General features: G+C 42.2%; 1 protein-coding gene across 1 annotated transcript; it reads right to left on the bottom strand.

Moving 5' to 3' along the window:
• Positions 1-4,030: 4,030 nt before the first annotated feature.
• On the bottom strand, positions 4,031-11,684 carry LOC311485362 (gastrin-releasing peptide receptor-like; the record flags this gene model as incomplete). Its single annotated transcript, XM_084540722.1, has 4 exons — positions 4,031-5,493; positions 5,980-6,093; positions 6,863-7,214; positions 11,377-11,684. 4 exons carry the CDS (start codon positions 11,682-11,684, stop codon positions 5,212-5,214), a joined length of 1,056 nt encoding a protein of 351 aa, XP_084396848.1. The 3' UTR covers positions 4,031-5,211.
• Between the last annotated feature and the right edge of the window lie 5,819 nt (positions 11,685-17,503).

Here is a 17,503-nt window from a genome sequence, read left to right as displayed (position 1 = left end):
ACCACTGTCCAATAGCAGCTTAAAATTCATATTTAATACCTCACAATTTGCATCAACACGCCAGGTGTGTGATTAACACACCCTTATGCACTACTAGTAGCTTTAATTTGTGCAAAAAAAAAAAAAAAAAATCAATATGTCTTTATCTCGTCCCGGGCTTCCCGGAGTCTTGTCGTCAACATGTTGTCTTCAGAAAACCTCCAGGAAGTCGCTGCTGCTGTGCTACTGAGAAATAATCTGCAAGTCCCCATGTAAAACCACGGGTTGGTCAGATGCTGACTCATGGTTGTATCAGGCCCAGTGCTCCAGTTCTTTTTAACACAGCACTTTCCCAATTTTGTCTGAATTTAGTCACAGTAGGGAAATGTTTTGTGTTCGGTGTTGTCTGTCTCTGGGGCTCATCTTAAAAAAATCTATTGTTCTTCAAGTGTGACTATTGGTTCTCTGCAGAACTACGAGCTGCTTGAGGTTGGAATATCCTCTGCTTCTCCGTACTGCAAACTACATTTCCAAAGACAGAAATTACATCTTTAAATATGAGTATAGAAGATTTTATGAACGTCTTTTTGTATCCCAGCCAGGTTTTATCTTTTCGCCAGGGAGAGAGAAAGAAGCGATCCAGTGGAGAGGTTCCTAGCCTGCAGCTACATTAGCCTTTGTTAAACATTAAGGTCAGTGGGTGGTATCCAGAAACCGAGAGGTAACGGCAACCATTTCTCAAATTGCTGCCTGGTGTCAGCAGACACTTGATCTCTATGCCGCCATGAATTTTGTAGGCTGTACCTGATGCCATCCTTGAGTGTGTTGCCTGAGAATGCACAAAAGTTTTACGTGCACAGAGGTGAATAATCAAGCCAAGGCATACTGTAGTTCAGAGTCCATCTGAAAGACCCGGGGGAGATCTTCACACATTGTCACAAAGACGCCGGCATCAGGTTGCCCTTAAAAGGCTCCAAGGTGATTCAGGGGAGAAAAAAAAAAAGAGAGTTGGACATGCAGCTGTATATTGCAGGATGTCAAATTGCATTAACATTTTCTATAATTTCACCCCCATGCAGCCGGAGATTGGAGAGAGAACGATGTGTGCTTCATCACGGAATACGTTTGTTCTTTTCAGGGGGTCAAGAAACACATTAAGGCCATGTGACACAGACAACGTAAGAAAACAGTTCACATCTTTGTTCCAAACAGCCGCCGGAAGAAACCCATTTAGACCGCAGATTGTTAAACGGTCGAAAAGACGGCTAAACTGCAGAAATAACAATGTAAGAGAGAAAATATACGGCTAACAATGATTTAGGATGAGGGTTGTTTGGTGGCTTTGAGTTGTACACAAGTGAAAAACGTAGCTCTATGTCTTTGCCTACAGTCGCACTGTTTGTTTGAAAGCAGAAACTCAACTTGGTTCTGCTTACATGACAGACTTCTAGAAAGCAGAAAGGAAAAAGCCTTGGCAATTGCAATAACAGTGTTGAAAACATCACATTGATAATGGGTTTTATCAGTTCTACAATATAAGACGAAATACATAACTCACAGACACAGAAAGAAACTGATTGTGTTTTATTATGGGTTTTGGGGTAAGTTTCTTTTGGTGGGGCCTCTCAGCTGCTACTGATGAGAGCCCATCCTGTGAAGAGAGACACATTGGTTGAAAAGATTGGGTGGTGTTTTATTGGAGAAATCTTACGCTTCTTACCTTTGCTGTCTCCTCAGGTGCCTAAAGGAGCCTCCTGGATGCATGAACACTTTCTTAAAGGTCCCGGTAGAGACCATTAGTTTAACTGGAGAGACTGTAAATAATTGCTATGATAGGTATGCAAGGCTTTATAAAGGAGGTTGATAAAAGTAACGGTATTGTGAGAAGATAAATTTGTTTAATTATGTGATTTACCCAGATATTATTTGGTGGATCCACCTGTTCCGTACTTGAGGTGTAATTAGTGGGAGTTGATAAAAGAGAGCCCGTGCACACAGACAGGGAGAGTGATTGATTGGCTGGGCTGCAACCCAGACCTCAGGCCACCAAAATGCATTAGTGATGTTTTTTCTTTTGTTATGTCTTGTAAGTCCTATTTTTTTTGTTTGTTATGAGTTATATTGGTGAATGTTGGTCTGCCCCTCCTCATCTGAGCCTCAAGCCTCCTGTTCCAATCCAGCCGCTACCGGGCCACTCTAACAACCAGAAACATGACGACATTTCGAGCACTCTCCTTCGACAGTTCTGACACTTTGCATCCCGTCGCTTCCCAGCCTGGCACATAACAAGGGTGCCAACCACACATGGATCAATATGCTGCTCAGTGAAGAGGTACAACACCTACACTAACACAGACAGCGTAGGCGTTGTACCTACTTTTAGATGTGTTTCAAAGGAAGGATCAGACATTCAAAGGGGATCCAAACTTTTTTACGCTATTCAATACCAATTCCTTGTTCGAGGACATGAGGGAGGGGGAAACCTAAAATCCTAAGGGACTCACGCTCAGAGGCAAAACAAAGACAAGAGACATGAAGGAGGAAAACCATAAAATCCTAAATAGGGATGAATCCCACATCATTTCTCTGGAGTTCCTTTATACCTAACAAAAAATATGTATATACTCTTTATGTAGAATCTATGGCATGAATAGACCTGATGTAAGTGTTTGGTTCCTTTTATGCAGGCACATTCAGTTTAAAATAAAATTATGGATACATGTGAACAGCGTTTCAATGATGTCTGTACCTTCACTGGTGTTCCTCTGCTCAGGTCTTCAGGTATTCAGACTTTTTCCAATTTAGATCAAAGTAACTGACTCGTCTTTATCCTGAAAAGCTCGTTTGTTTGCTTCAGCTGTATGTTTGTGATTGTAGCTTTCCCGAATGATGGATTTGAGGACACACGGGACGCTTCTGTGTACCTCGGCATTCATCCTGTTGGTTTCGCCGGCAGTGAAATCCTAAATTAATTCCAGTGCGCCAGTTCGTTTGGCAGCCACATATGCCCAAGCTTTAGATATTGCACATCATCATAATTATGCTCTGGGTCAGTCCATGTATGGAACACAACCTGGCCTGTCTAATTTGAAGCTTACAAAGGGTTTTGTTCCCGATGATGAAGTTTTGGTCCTGATGACTTCTTCTGAACGTTGACATGAACATGGAGAGATTTCTAAGCCCTGTTATTATCTTCTCCACCTTGGTCACCTCTTTGCTGCTCATATTGAGTGACAACTCCCCCTCAGTCTTAATGGAAACTGTCAGTCGACTCTCAGACAAGTGTGATTTGAAACGGCTACATCACACACACAGGTCCCTCTGTGAACTTTTAGTACGCAAAGTCAGTACGTTGTGCTCTAATGTCTTGCATGTGAAACATCTAGCAGATAAATAGGTAAAACATGTGAAGATGGTCTAACACTAACACGTAAAAACATACATACAAAAGAAATGTGAGACTTGTACATGTTATTTTTCTCTCCTTGTTTAGGGAGAACTTGTATTGTACACATTGTCACAAGGCAATGCAAAACTGTCCCAGAAACAGGGCACAGATCCAGATGTTTGTGGTAAAAGAGTGACACTTATGTTAATACTGGCAGGTTAAGAGGAGGCTGAGAATGACGGTTGTGGCAGACAGGCGGGGTGAAGACTGGTAGGAAGCAGAATGAAAATGGCAGGTCAGGGGCGTGGTGCCGATCTGGGCTTGAGAGTTGGCAGTTGAGGTGACAGGTAATGATCTGCACGGGTAAACAACAATAACTTGTTGAGGAGTGGATGAGAGACCGGGGCAGAAATACAGCAGGGCTTCGTGGGCGGATAGGCTTCAGGTGTGCGGGCTGATTGCAGAGCAGGAGCTTATTAGATTGGCACATGCAGAGCTTTACACATCCTCGCACTCGGAGGCAAAACAAAGACAAGAGACGTGAAGAAAGAATCCCTGAAGGCTCTTTCACAACTATGAGGTGGCGTTTACATTTTTCTTCCAGATTCCCGCATCAAAGGAATTCCGAGCACGCTGTAATATGAATTTCTTCGCCTTGATTTGCGCTTCTCTCATTCCTCAAGTTGAAAAGATAATAACTAATCCTTGTTTACTTTCCAGGCTATCCGCAGAATGGGGCTTGACTTTAGGAACGACGTGTTAAGTAGGTGGCTGAGTCCATGCAGGACACAAATTTGGCAAGGCGCTCACACCACAATTAAACAAACACTATCCAGACTGAATTATACGCCCACTCCTCACAACCTGGTCATGATCCTCTCCCTGCGTGAAACTCCAAATTAGGACATTGCGGTGCAATATGGTGACTGTAAATTTGGCATGTGACAGGGCAGAATAATCACGTCCTCGTGAAGACAGCAGTGCAGAAACTGTGCTGTGCACGCTCAGTAAACAGGACTAAGATATTTAACATAACCAAGGTGCAAACAATGAGCTTCCACTCTTAATGCAGTGTAGTATTGAAGGTGATTTAGTGTGCGCTAACTGGACTGCCTGTTTTATTGATTTTTATGTAATTGAACCTTGATTCCCTGCAGAATTATGTTTATGTTGCAAAAAGCACAAACACACATTGCATAATCCAGTTAAGAAATTACAAATGTGATTTCCGACACATGCATTTATGTATATTCACTGTTTATTTTCCCACACTCTATACAGAAAAAGGTACCCTGTGAGTTTCACAGACTCTGATGTTTTTACAGACAGAATATTACACATCAATACTCGGTAGAATATTAACATTTTACCAACATTTTACAGCACAGCACTTTCATTAAACTTTAAAATCCAAACAAAAACATTTAATTGTGTTTAGTTTGGTACTAAAAAAATCAGTCTACTCATCTGTAAATTGTAGGTCAATTATTCAAGGTTCTTGTGATCAAAATGCTTAAATATGCCCAAAAGCAGGAATGCCACACAGAGAGGCAAATAAATCACAACAAAAACAATGGATTGAATGGGCTACACCCACAGATGTTCCTATTTAAACCACAACTCCCCACCAGTCCCTTAGACTTTAGAATTACTTTTAATGAGTGGCGAAATGTTTTTAAGAAACTCTACAAGTCCAGTTGCCTGTTTTTATCGTTTTTGGATTTAATGGACCAAAAGAGCACGTATCATTTTTATACAAGTAACAATATACAGTACTGTGTTCTCGTGTCATGTGAAGAAGATAAGAAATGCAAACACATACAGGACGCGCTCTACACACACCTTCACACACAGTCCTCCTGATAGAGCTGTCTGCCATTGATCATGGTCAGACTCGCCACGGAGTGATGAGTGCTGCGAACGGAAGTCACGCGCGTGTTGTAATGTGTCGGGCTCTGCGCGGAGTGTTTGAGGATCAATTGACAGCAGCAGCACAGCTGCTGGTTGAACTGCTTCTTGAAGGTGCTGCTCAGCAGGTAGAGGGCAAACGGGTTGAGGCAGGAGTTGGTGAAGGCCAGGATACGAGCCACAACGCTGCACACAAAGTGAACTAGGGAAGTGTCGACCTGGGGGACGAGACGGAGGGCGGAGAGTCAGTTGAAAGGGACTTATAAGATAGCGAAACACACAAATAGAGGGAGTATCCTCAGAAGACTTTTATCTGGATCACTTTTTTTTTTAAACATATATACTAATATGTTTGGCCTGTTATCATCTATGTTATTTCAATAATTTTCTCCATATAAATTTCATATGAGCCTCGTCCTATTATCTGCACATCTTTAAATTTTTTCCACTACACATGTCCAATTAATTAAATTTGTAACCACTCATAACCATTTGCAATTAACAATAAATTCATCTTTTTGCATATACTACAAACCATATTTACATATAGTTGTACATATACAACTGTATATGAGTAGGAATATGCAGAAGATGATTTATTCTGTAAAATGCACAATTGCAGACCGGGCACAATGTTACGATCACTGTATACAAAGAGAGAAATTAAAATGTTATAAATAGAACCAAGTGCTTTTTTTATTTACCTGGGAGTAGTGATAGGAGCGGTATAAGTAGATGATGTGACTGGGTAGCCAGCAGACTGCAAAGAGACCAACAAACACCAGCACTGTCTTGGCCAAGCGCTTCCTTGATTCGACCTGCTGGTCATAGACAAAGGTTTGTTAGTGAAAAGATAGACATTAGATAACTTTTAACATTAACCCCCTACCCCCTAACGGCAAAAATATAATAACTAATGTCCAGGGAAGTGGCTGCCATCAAAGTCATTGATGTTATGCCTCTATTTCTGGGAAATCTGGGGGAACTTCAGGCTAAATATTAATGAACAACAATCATAATTGTTTGCTTTGAAAATGCCAGTATCCTGACAACAGTTACTATCAAATATACATAGACCACCTCCAACTGTGACTCATCAGAGAATGGACATGGGCCCTCTGAGGATGTCCTGTGGTGTCTGGCAATATGATGTTGTTAGTGGGGGGCCTTTGGCGCTATGGGTTGAGGGGAGGGGTCTCTGTGGATCATCCTACAGATACTTGATCAGTTTGGGATCTAGTGAATTTGGAGGCCAGGTCAACACCTTGTGCTGTTTTTCATGTTTTTTTTTAGTTGTTCCTGAAGCATTTTTCTGTGCATCCTGCTGGGGATGGCTGCTGCCACCAAGGAGTGTCATAGCTATGGGGTGGGGGTGCCTGGTCTAGTCTAGGTGGGTGGTACATGTCTAAATAACACTGTATTGCCAGAAGATGGTCAATGTTATTTACTTCTCCTGCCAGTGGTTTTAATGTTGTGGCTGATTGGTGTATATATAACATACATATGCAAGTAAAATATGACAGACTTAAAGAACTGAAACATTTTAGAGACTTTTTTTTTTTTAAAGAAACCAGATCTTGTTATGACCTGCCGTCTTGCATGCACATTCCCTTCCACAGGCATGTTGGAGGCGCTCCTCATCAGGCTCCGGGCTATGAAGGTGTAGTACACGGATATGACCAGCAGGGGAATGACGTAGAAAATGAGGAAGGAGGCCATGGAGTGTATCTGAGGATGCAGCTCCCCAGCGTGGGGATAGGGAGCGCAGGTGACGAAGCTCTCATTTGTGGAGGTGACGTTGAAGGTGTGGAGGTCAGAAAATACGGCCTCAGGGATGGCCAGGATCAGGGAGAAGATCCAGATGAGCGCCGCCCGCAGAACAATGCTGACAGTGGTGGTTGATGTTTGGATGTCGAGGGGTTTTACGATGGCCCGGTACCTGATGGATAGATAAACATTTTCCAGTGTCAGGATAAAATAAAAAGGGATGTAATGCAAGATGAGAAACACCGGCTAAATACTTTTTCTTCTCCTTGCAACAGTTGTTCTTCCTAACACGTTAAGACTGATGTTTTAAGCATCAGTGGTTGCCCCCAATGAACTCATGGAGGTAATTTGGAGAATGAGAGGCAATGAAAACACCTGTTGTGAATATATCGATAGAGTAATCATGATTAAACCTTTGAGCAGGTTTAACACCAGTGAAAGGAGCAAACAGATCCATTAGAAGCGGCTCACAGCGTGGCAGCTCCAAATCGGTCTTTTGGACTGAAGCCAACCGGTCCCCAGTGGTCAAGACCTGGCCACCTGATGCACAAACCTAAGAAGTCCATCTGCTCTCACTTAAGGTCAAGAGCTTTGTGCAATAACCTGAAAGAATTCTTCGCACAAGAACCCTGGATTAGACTCAGAACGTGCTGGAGAGACTTTATGCCTCATCTGGCTTGTGGCCTCCTCGGGGTAACCAGGAAGAAGCCGTGGAGAAGGGACATCTGGACGGCCTTGCTTAGCCTGCTGGCACCCGGCATGATGCAGGATAAGAAGCAGAAACTGGATAGATGAACTTGGGCTAATATTGTTTCTACTCTCTATTGTGTTGCTAGAAACTTTGGTGCAACAGGACGGCAGCTCCACCATGCTGTCACATTGTTGAATGTTTGGCATGTGTGCACCTGTCACCTTCCCTCTCTCTCTTGGCATGCATCAAGCAGAGAAACGTCTAAGGAGATTACAGAAACTACTACAATTGGGTTAAGAACTGTCCAAAGCATTATTAAAAACTGGAAGGATAGTGGGGAACCATCACTTTGGAGGAAGAAATGAGTTGCCCAAAGAATGAGGTCAGCTGACTACCTGAATATACTGAATGACCAGGTTATTCCATCAATGGATTTTTTCTTCCCTGATGTTCACGGGCATATTCCAAGATGACAATGCCAGGATTCATGGGGCTCAAATTGTGAAAGAGTGGTTCAGGGAGCATGAGACATAATTTTCACACATGGATTGGCCACCACAGAGTCCAGACCTTAACCCCATTGAGAATCTTTGGGATGTGCTGGAGAAGGCTTTACGCAGTGGTCAGACTCTCCCATCATCAATACAAGATGCGTGCTGTAATCAAAGCTAAAGGCGGTCCAACGAAATATTAGAGCGTGTGACCATGTTTTTTTTTGGCCAGCCAGTGTATATATCACACTCTTATTTGTGCCATTTTTATGCATGTATGGATTTATCTGCTGCTCCTTTCTCCTCCCCTTTTTCTTCTATCCCACTTTTGTTTTTTGTCTCTCCACCAGGCCGTCCTCACGCACATTGGTCCCCTCCATATGAGCTGAAGGTCCCCATAGCAACACCATTAGCTCTAAAAATAGATCACATTTGGCACTCAATCAATTTAACAATATTGCTCAAGTAACTTGGCAACTCACCGCCACCAGGTCATTACATACGTGTACAAGTTCAGCCACAAGCTTTCACAGCCCATCAATATAAGGTGTGGTAACAAAATAACAAACCCTAATGAGATCAAAATTCTGACCTGGAAAACTCTCTCACAATTTCACAACAGCTGATACTGAAATGATGTGTTTAGACTCACTCCTCTCCACCAGCCATTTCAAATGTGATGTGATAACCAACAATAGGTACATGCAAAAAAACAACAATTCAAAAACCCACTGAATAAACTTTGTTATCCAAGTGCCAATCACAGGAACATGCTAAAGTCATATTTTGTAGATTTTGTATAAAGTTGTTTGACACCAAATACTTCATATTTCATTCATTTTTTGGCGGGCTGCCACCGGGCGAAGGGTGGGTACACCCTGGACGGGTCGCCAGTCTGTCACACGGCTAACACAGAGAGAACATGCAAACTCCACACAGAACACCCAGAACGTTCAGTCAGTGCTAACCAAGACACCACTGTGCCACCTCACCAAATACTTACAAGGAAAAAAAAACAGTAAGTGGAGTTTTTTATATATATATTTGACATTTTTGTTGCTGATCCCAACTTTGTACTGTGTCACAGAAAAAGAGGGCATTGGGTTGTTATTATTTTTCCTTTATTTCCCTCAGAGATGCTGTTGACTCCACAGATGCTGGTTATTGAATTACAGCTATTGTCTGGTAAAATCAAATCACGGGGACAGCCTTCTAAGTACAACTTGTCCCACTTTAATGCTATTCAAAACCAGACTTTTTAATTTATTCCTTGCATATTTTGTTGTATTGTCTGTTGTCGCACCAAACACCAAGGCAAATCCCTTGTACCCTTGTGAGCACATGTGGCAGTAAGTCTGACTCTGATGAGTGCGTCAACAGATGAGCAACAAAACCGACTCAATTAGTCAATATTTCTTTCCCTGTAATCCTGCTGTCAAATAACCGGGCAAAAACACTGAATTAAACGAGTGGTTTGGAGCACATGTTTGGCACCGGCAGTCGCTGGGATTTGATGAAATGTGAACTGTTAACAAAGACCCGTCAACACTCGCCTCCCCAGCAGCCACTTCACCTCTGATTCATCAGCTCTCACCCACACGTGAAGAACCTTTCTGTTGCTGCCGCATGCAATTAAAATGAATGATTTTCAATATGACACAGGGACGCTTGTCCGGCAAATTGTTGCAAATTGCAGGTGACACTCACTCTGGGCAACCCGTTGGAATAGCAGGATGTCTTTCTTTAGATCAGTGGATGTAAAAACTCAGCTTAGAGGCTGGCGGACGAACGGCCCGTAACGCTTTGTTTATTATGACGGGAGACAGCGTTGTCAGAATAGGCGTGGTGCAAATATTTTTGGGAACATGGCAGACTTCAGTCTACAGTGCAAAGCCACACTACCACAATAAATGTAACTGTACAGGCATGTAGGCATAAAATAAGGTAAACCACTTGTTTCCCTGTAGAGGCAAATGGTCACCATCATGAAAGAAGAATACGGTACCTAAAAATTGACTTTTTAAAAAGACCCTGCAGGGTCAGTGCAGTCTTGTGCTCTCAGTTGCTCAGAAGTTGCCGAACAACAGGTGTATGATCAGGAATGTGATTCTGCTGTAGTGAATCAGGCCTGGCGCACAGACAGAATACCACTTTGTTTTCTCCTTTTATTTTTGTCATCAATACACTTCCATAAGAAGTTTTGCTAAGATATCCAGCAAAATGTGAATATTTCCCTTTAAATGGATTTGCAAAAATGTGTTTTGTTAGATGTTAGCATGCAGTACTGACACTATAATGCAAACACACTCACCTTTTTGCAGAAGCACAGCCGATGCTGCTTCATTTCTATGCTGATAATACTCGTGGGGGATAAACCTACTTCAACTAAGAAATTTCTGGTGTTAACGCTTCCAGAATTTGTGACATTTACTAAGTCAGTCAAGAATACTATTCCACCGGGGCTACATAAAAGGTTAAGTATCGAGGATAAAGTCTGTGAAAAATCACAAAGTTTTTCACAGGGTTGTTATTTATGGCAGCAAACTCTTGTCTGAGGTTAGTAAGGGGTTAATGCTGCTCTGCAGGACACAAGATGCTTGTGAAAAGTGGACAAAGGTGAGAGATAATTAGAGTATGAGCTGGAGTCTGTGCACACCTGGACACTTGACTGTACTTAGAAGATCACACCACACAACCGAGTGATCAAAACACCACTTAGCAAGGAGCTGTGGAGTGTTTTCTATCCGTGATGGATGTAGAAAACACCAAAAGATCCTCTTTTTTTCTCTCTCGGGTCTTCTTCTCTGACTGAAATAATTATATACTTGCATAAAATAGACACTTAGCAAAAATTCACCCAAATGTAATGTGACCATAAATATTTTGAATCAATCATCTACAGTTTTAGTTGCTGATTATGTGGCTACAGATTTTGTTTTACACGTGGCATCAGCCCTGGATAGAAGAAGCTCTGCCATGCATAATATTCCCATACATAAATATTTGTTTCAGCATCAGGTTTGCACAATGGCCTCTATTTATTACGACAAACTATAAGATGACATTTGGGGGCAAAAATGGCACCTATTTATGCCATCCTTAAAGCTTCCCTTGGTCACTAAGTTGCCTGTAACAAGAAAACAGTATCCTACCTGTCAGCAGAAAGGGCTGTGAGAGTGAACACAGACACCCCGACCGAGGTGAGCTGAATGAAGGGGATGACTTTACAGCCCACTCTCCCGAACAGCCACTCCTCTGACAGGTAGCGGCTGGCATCCACCGGAGCGCAGGTCACCAGCAGTAAAACGTCTCCGAGCGCAAGACTGGACATGAAAAGGTTCGGCACATTGCGGATGGATTTGGCAGAGCAAAACGTCTTGATGAGGGTGATGTTGCCGATCAGACCCAACACGCTGATTACACCGTAAACAGAAGCGATGGCCACGCCGGTGTACCACATCGTCTGCGCCGAGCTCTGGAGAGTAGTGACGCTGCGCGACGCGTTTGGGCACAGATGCTCCAGCAGTGCCCAGCGTCAAAGCGACTCACCGCTGGTCGAGGGATATTTTTTAAACAAGCGTATCACCTCAGTGCGGACATGTCCTTAGGGGTTTAAGAAAGATGGCGAAACATTTGGTGAAAATGTTCTGTCCAGCTTTAGAGCAGTGCGCTTGTCCTCCCCAGAGTATAGGGTCCGCTATAAGGGCTGCGTCTCCGTGCGCTCGAAGCAGCCAGTCAGTTTGTGCGTCTGTGGAATTTAATGGACAGAGAGCAATCTACCACTAAGTAATACTATGGTATTTAGGTAAACTATAGGTAACAAATACTGTTAGAAGTCACTGATTTGTCTGAGTTTTTTAGAATAACTCAAAAAATAAAGACAAAAACTAAATTTCACAAATTAATCCTCATTGTTTATTGATAACACTACTACTACTAATAATAATAATAATAAAATACATAGAAAATATCTAAACTAATACCTATAATATGGAACCCTAAACACTGTGCAGCATCTCTACACTGTAAAAAATGTAAATTGTTAAAACAACAACTACAACAACCCGTAAATAGAAAAAAACAGAGTGTAATTTACAGTGAAGTTTTGGTAAATATAGAACCAAACACTACAGTTAACTAGCAGAAAAAGCAATACAATCTAGTTGAAACTACAAAATGTGTTAAAACTATGTCTTAGATCAGATATAATACAGAAAGAAAATGTATTATTGTTGAAATTCTGTAGAATTCACACATTATTAGTGTAAAATATGATAGTTTTAAAATGTAATATGTTGTCCTGTAAAGTTGTAATATTTCTTTATATATAGATTTTTTTTTTTTTTTTTTTTTTTATGGAAGTATTCACATTTAGCCACCATTTTTTTCCATAAAAACATCTGATTTCTTTTTACAGTGTACACACACATGCACCTGAACAATACTGCTGGGGATAGGTAGAGGCAAATGTGTCTTCACCTTCACTTCTGTAGCCGCTTGACCCGTGAAGGCGACTGGAGCCTACCCCAGCTGTCATCGGGTGAGAGGCGGAGTAGTACACCCTGAACAGGTCGCCATCCTATACAAATGTCAAACCATACATACATACATTATGCACGATTTTATCAAACTTTCTGATACAGAATCAGATCTATTTCCAAATGCTTGTGAGCTTGTGTTGGCATTAAGTGGAATTAATATTTGCAGTATTGGAAACGATACAACGTCTGTTCATGTCATATAAATAAATCACCTGCAACAGTTTCTCAGACTATGCATTATTGTTATAAAACAGCTTGAAATTTTATCCAGTTTTAGCTTTAGTTAGACTGACAATTGAAACGATTACGTGCATAATATCATCACTTCCATACTCATAAATAGATGACAGCAGCATACCATTATCTCAAGTTTTTCCTCCTCTTCTTTTCTATTTTTTCCTTAAATAAGCACCTGATGGCTTTGACCTTTTCTTCACCATGCTGTTAATTTTGCAGAAGAGAATGAATACCCCTTAATACAAAAGTCTAACTAACCTGTGCAACTTTAGGTAGTGCTTTCACGGGACCTGAAGTGGACCTCCCACTTAGACTCCATAAGGAAGAAGGCCCAGCAGAGGCTGTACTTTCTGCGTCAGCTCAGGAAGTTCAACCTGCCTCAGGAGCTGCTGATCATGTTCTACACAGCAATAGTCCAGTCTGTCCTGACCACGTCCATCACCGTCTGGTTTGGATCCGCCACCAGGCATGACAGGGACAGACTGCAGAGAACAGTCAGGTCTGCAGAGAGGATCATTGGTACCGATCTTCCCTCCATCCAGGACCTGTACCGGTCCCGGGTCGGGAAGCGGGCCAGGAAAATCACCACAGACCCCTCACACCCTGGTCACAACCTGTTTAGACTCCTCCCCTCAGGCCGGCGTTACAGAGCGCTGTACGCCAAAACCAGCCGTCACAAGGACAGTTTCTTCCCCCGGGCTGTCGCTCTGTTGAACTCTGAGCAGTCACAGAGTGTCAGACCATACACATGAACATTAAACAATAACTCTGCACTGTTGTATATACTCACTGTACAATAATCCTTGGTGTATATATTATCCTATATTTTATGTGTACAGATTCAGACTTATTTGTATTTTTATCTTATTTTATTTTATTTTATTTATTTTAATTTTACTTCAGGCGGCACAGTAGCAAGGTGGTTAGCACTGATGCCTCACAGCAAGAAGGTCACCGGTTCGAATCCATGGGCCGGCTGGCCTTTCTGTGTGGAGTTTGCATGTTCTCCCTGTGTCTGCGTGGGTTCTCTCCGGGTGCTCCGGCTTCCTCCCACCATCCAAAGACATGCTCATTAGGTTAATTGGTGATTCTAAATTGGCTGTAGGTGTGCATGTGAGTGTGAATGGTTGTCTGTCTCTGTGTGTGGCCCTGCGATGGACTGGCGACCTGTCCAGGGTGTACCCCTGCCTCTCGCCCGATGACAGCTGGGATAGGCTCCAGCAGACCCCCGTGACCCTTAACAGGACTAAACGGGTATAGAAGATGAATGAATGAATGAATTTTACTTCACTTATTTAAGCTGCTGCTGTACCAGAGAGAAAAGTTGCCGGAGTCAAATTCCTTGTATGTGTCATACTTGGCCATTAAAGCTGATTCTGATTCTGATTCTGATTCTGCTGTTAATCAAGGGTGGATAAAGAGAGATAAAGAGAGATTCTTGAGCCGATTCACTGTCGCCTCTGCTGTCCAGAGATTTGGACATAAGCGCAGGTACACAAGCATTTTTTTCTTTTGTTAAATTGTCATTCATAAATCAAACTGATTTTGTGTTACATCTTCTTACTTCAGCAATGGCTGCCACATCATACACTTTGTAACTGCACAAGAATCAGTACCTTTCACTAGATTCTGTCTTTTCTGAAGGAATGAGAGACAAAGTCTTAACGGAAGAAGCTGCAATAATGAGCTCGGTTCTGCCAAATGACGATATTGAGTCTGAGAGATTCAAAGCCATCAAGGACAACACAACATCAGCAGCATCTGGCACATGCACCTGTTGACGTTGGCGCGTATTCTCCTTGAAACCAGGTGCGCGTGAAGCAGCTTTCCAGGGTGTCTTTTGAGAAAACCCAGAAAGAATTAAAGATCTGAGACATGAATGTGTGCCTGTAAGCGCAAGACTGACTACAGCACTCTACACACAGCTATGCAAATATCCCAGTGTAGTGGCCCACACCAACTTGAATATTAGTTTCGCTGTTACTGTTGTTTTGTATCCCAAAAGAGTACAATGAATGCCCAACATGTGGTTCCCCTGGAATTTACTTTCAAGGACAAGGCTGGCTTCAAAAAAAGCAAAGACCAAGAGAGGAGGAAGTCCGGCAACATTTGACTGCATATCGCTTTAATAGGAATGGTGGAGATACGCGCAATATGGGCTCCCATTTTATCACCCTGCAGAATATTTTTTAACTGTAGTGTGCGTGCTGCACTTCTGGATTAGGGGATTAGTTTTAACATAAAATTTGCGTCTCTGCGCATATTTCCATAGAACACTTTTTCTGCAGAATGCTCCACTTACAAAATCAAAGATGAAAGTGAAAGTGTTGAGTGAGCGCAGCAGTGTGTCGTTGGTTGGTTGGTTGGTTGGGTAAAAAAAAACTCTGGTTACAGGGAGGAAGTTGGTTACACGGAGCCATTTTGTGATGAGATACAGAAGCGTTTTTAATGCAGGACTTCCATTTGCACGACATATGAGCTGTTTTGCACTTAGGGTTTGTCTTTTTCTGGGGCCTGTATTAAGTATTTTGAAAAAAAAAAAACAACAGAATTCCAGTTTTCAAAAATGTGTATCAGCAACTGAAAAAACAAATGCTTTGAAAATTGTGAACAACCGTCGAAAAAAAGAGGAGGTAGAGAAAGCTCGATAAAGGAAACGTGGATCCCGGTTTGATAAAGTCTTTTGAGGAAACTGTCAAGGAACAGACATTTCTAAGAGCCAACTAATGTGCTCGACAGTCCCAGCAAGCAGTTGGATTTGTACAGTGCTCATAATGCAGAGGAACTGAAAAGAAAAGCATTCTGCATGTGCTGAATAAAGAAAGAAAACCAGGCCACATCCTGCCTTTCGTTTCTGTCTGGTCACACTGTTCTTTCACAAAATCAGGAAACATTCAGCTTAGGCAAGCAGAGGGAAAGAATATCACACGGCATGATGAAGTGAGTCTTCTGCATCCTGAAGGTGGTACAGATTTGTGTAGAGCCCTTAACTGTTGACATTTGTTGTAGTGATCAGATAATGACTGTAGGTTTAACCATTTAGAGACAGCCGTCAGCAAGTGCAGACTGTGCTCTGACGTCTTTTATATCTCTGTGCTCTCTTAAGATCCAGTAATTTGACACAGTCTGATCGAAAGGTGATTGAGATGCTATCATCAGAGCACGAGACGTGTCATGCTCCTGTGGGATGTTGTGTTTTCACAGACCGACCGGCTGAATTGATCTTATCTCCTGGTGGATTCACAAGTGGTTAAAACCCAGCAGGTTCCTTCGGTAAGTGAAGCCTCTGTGGATCCTCGGCTGCCGCGGGATAATGGAACTTCACAGGTGTCATCGGCAGGCGCTCAAGTGCGAAATGTAGGAACAGGCACAGATTCCGCATTTATTCAGATAACACAAGCGTAAAAACAGAAACAACAATGACCAGTAATCCAGCTTTAACACCACACAGAGAAAGAACACCTCTTATCCCCGCCTATCGCTGCGGTTGTCCAGAATAGCCAGGCAATTTTGAGTACTTTAATGGTACAGGATACTAAATGAAAGGTTTTGAGGACTCTGGAGTCTTTATGTGGGAGTGACAGAAGAAAACAAGCAGGACATGAGATTATATTGGTTAAAGTAAAATGCGGAGAAAAGGGTGAATTGCGTGGCAGAAAAACAGACCTGGAGATGAGATGGTTGTGAGTTCTGCATGGCTGGAAAAAAAAACACCCCTTGCAGAAACGATTCTCAGTTTATGAAAGGAAATGGATCATTCCACAAGGAAATGGTTACTCCAACTAAAATGTCATGTAAATATCAAGTGAGCGATCCCACCATGAGCAGACACTAAGTGCCTCATTTCACAGCGGAAGCGCAGAGCTTAATTATGTTTCACCGCTGTCACCTGCCTATTAGGTGCTGTGTCACCAAACTGCCACATTGAACCTTTAGTAAAAAACTCCACAAACACGCCGCTGCGTCGGCAAGAATTTGACTGACTACTGAGGCAGCAGACTTCACAGGAGCCACAGGAAAACTGACACAGTAAAAATAGGGTGGGTGAGAGGATGAAACCTTTACAGGCTGCTAAACCTGGCTGTACTTAGATTAAGGCAGGGGGTTTAATCTTCACAGTCAACCAGTGAGTCGTGACACATAAAGTGGCTGAGGCGTTTTAGTCCCAGAGTGAGGGACACACCAAAAGGTGTTTACAAAACTTTTTACAGGAAGTCTAATGATACTTTTACCACAAGACCAAAAGTGCGCAGAGGATGTGGTAAAATTCTTCTTCTTGGTATTAACTTTCCTATTATGTTTGGGTACCTATTTGACTTCACTCAGTGTTTAATGTCTCTAAATATATGATTAATAATTCTGTTTTGCTTCAAATTTAATGACTTTTCCTAATTTAATGGGGGTAAATGTGGTAAACATAAAATTAAAATGATGATATGCTGATATGTCAGCCAGCATTTTACACACATTTGCTACGGTTGTTTTGGATGATGTTGAGGTC

This window comes from Chelon labrosus (genome assembly GCF_963514085.1).
Source record: "Chelon labrosus genome assembly, chromosome: 3".
NCBI classification, from domain to species: Eukaryota; Metazoa; Chordata; class Actinopteri; order Mugiliformes; family Mugilidae; genus Chelon; species Chelon labrosus.
This window is presented reverse-complemented; position numbering and strand designations above follow the sequence as displayed.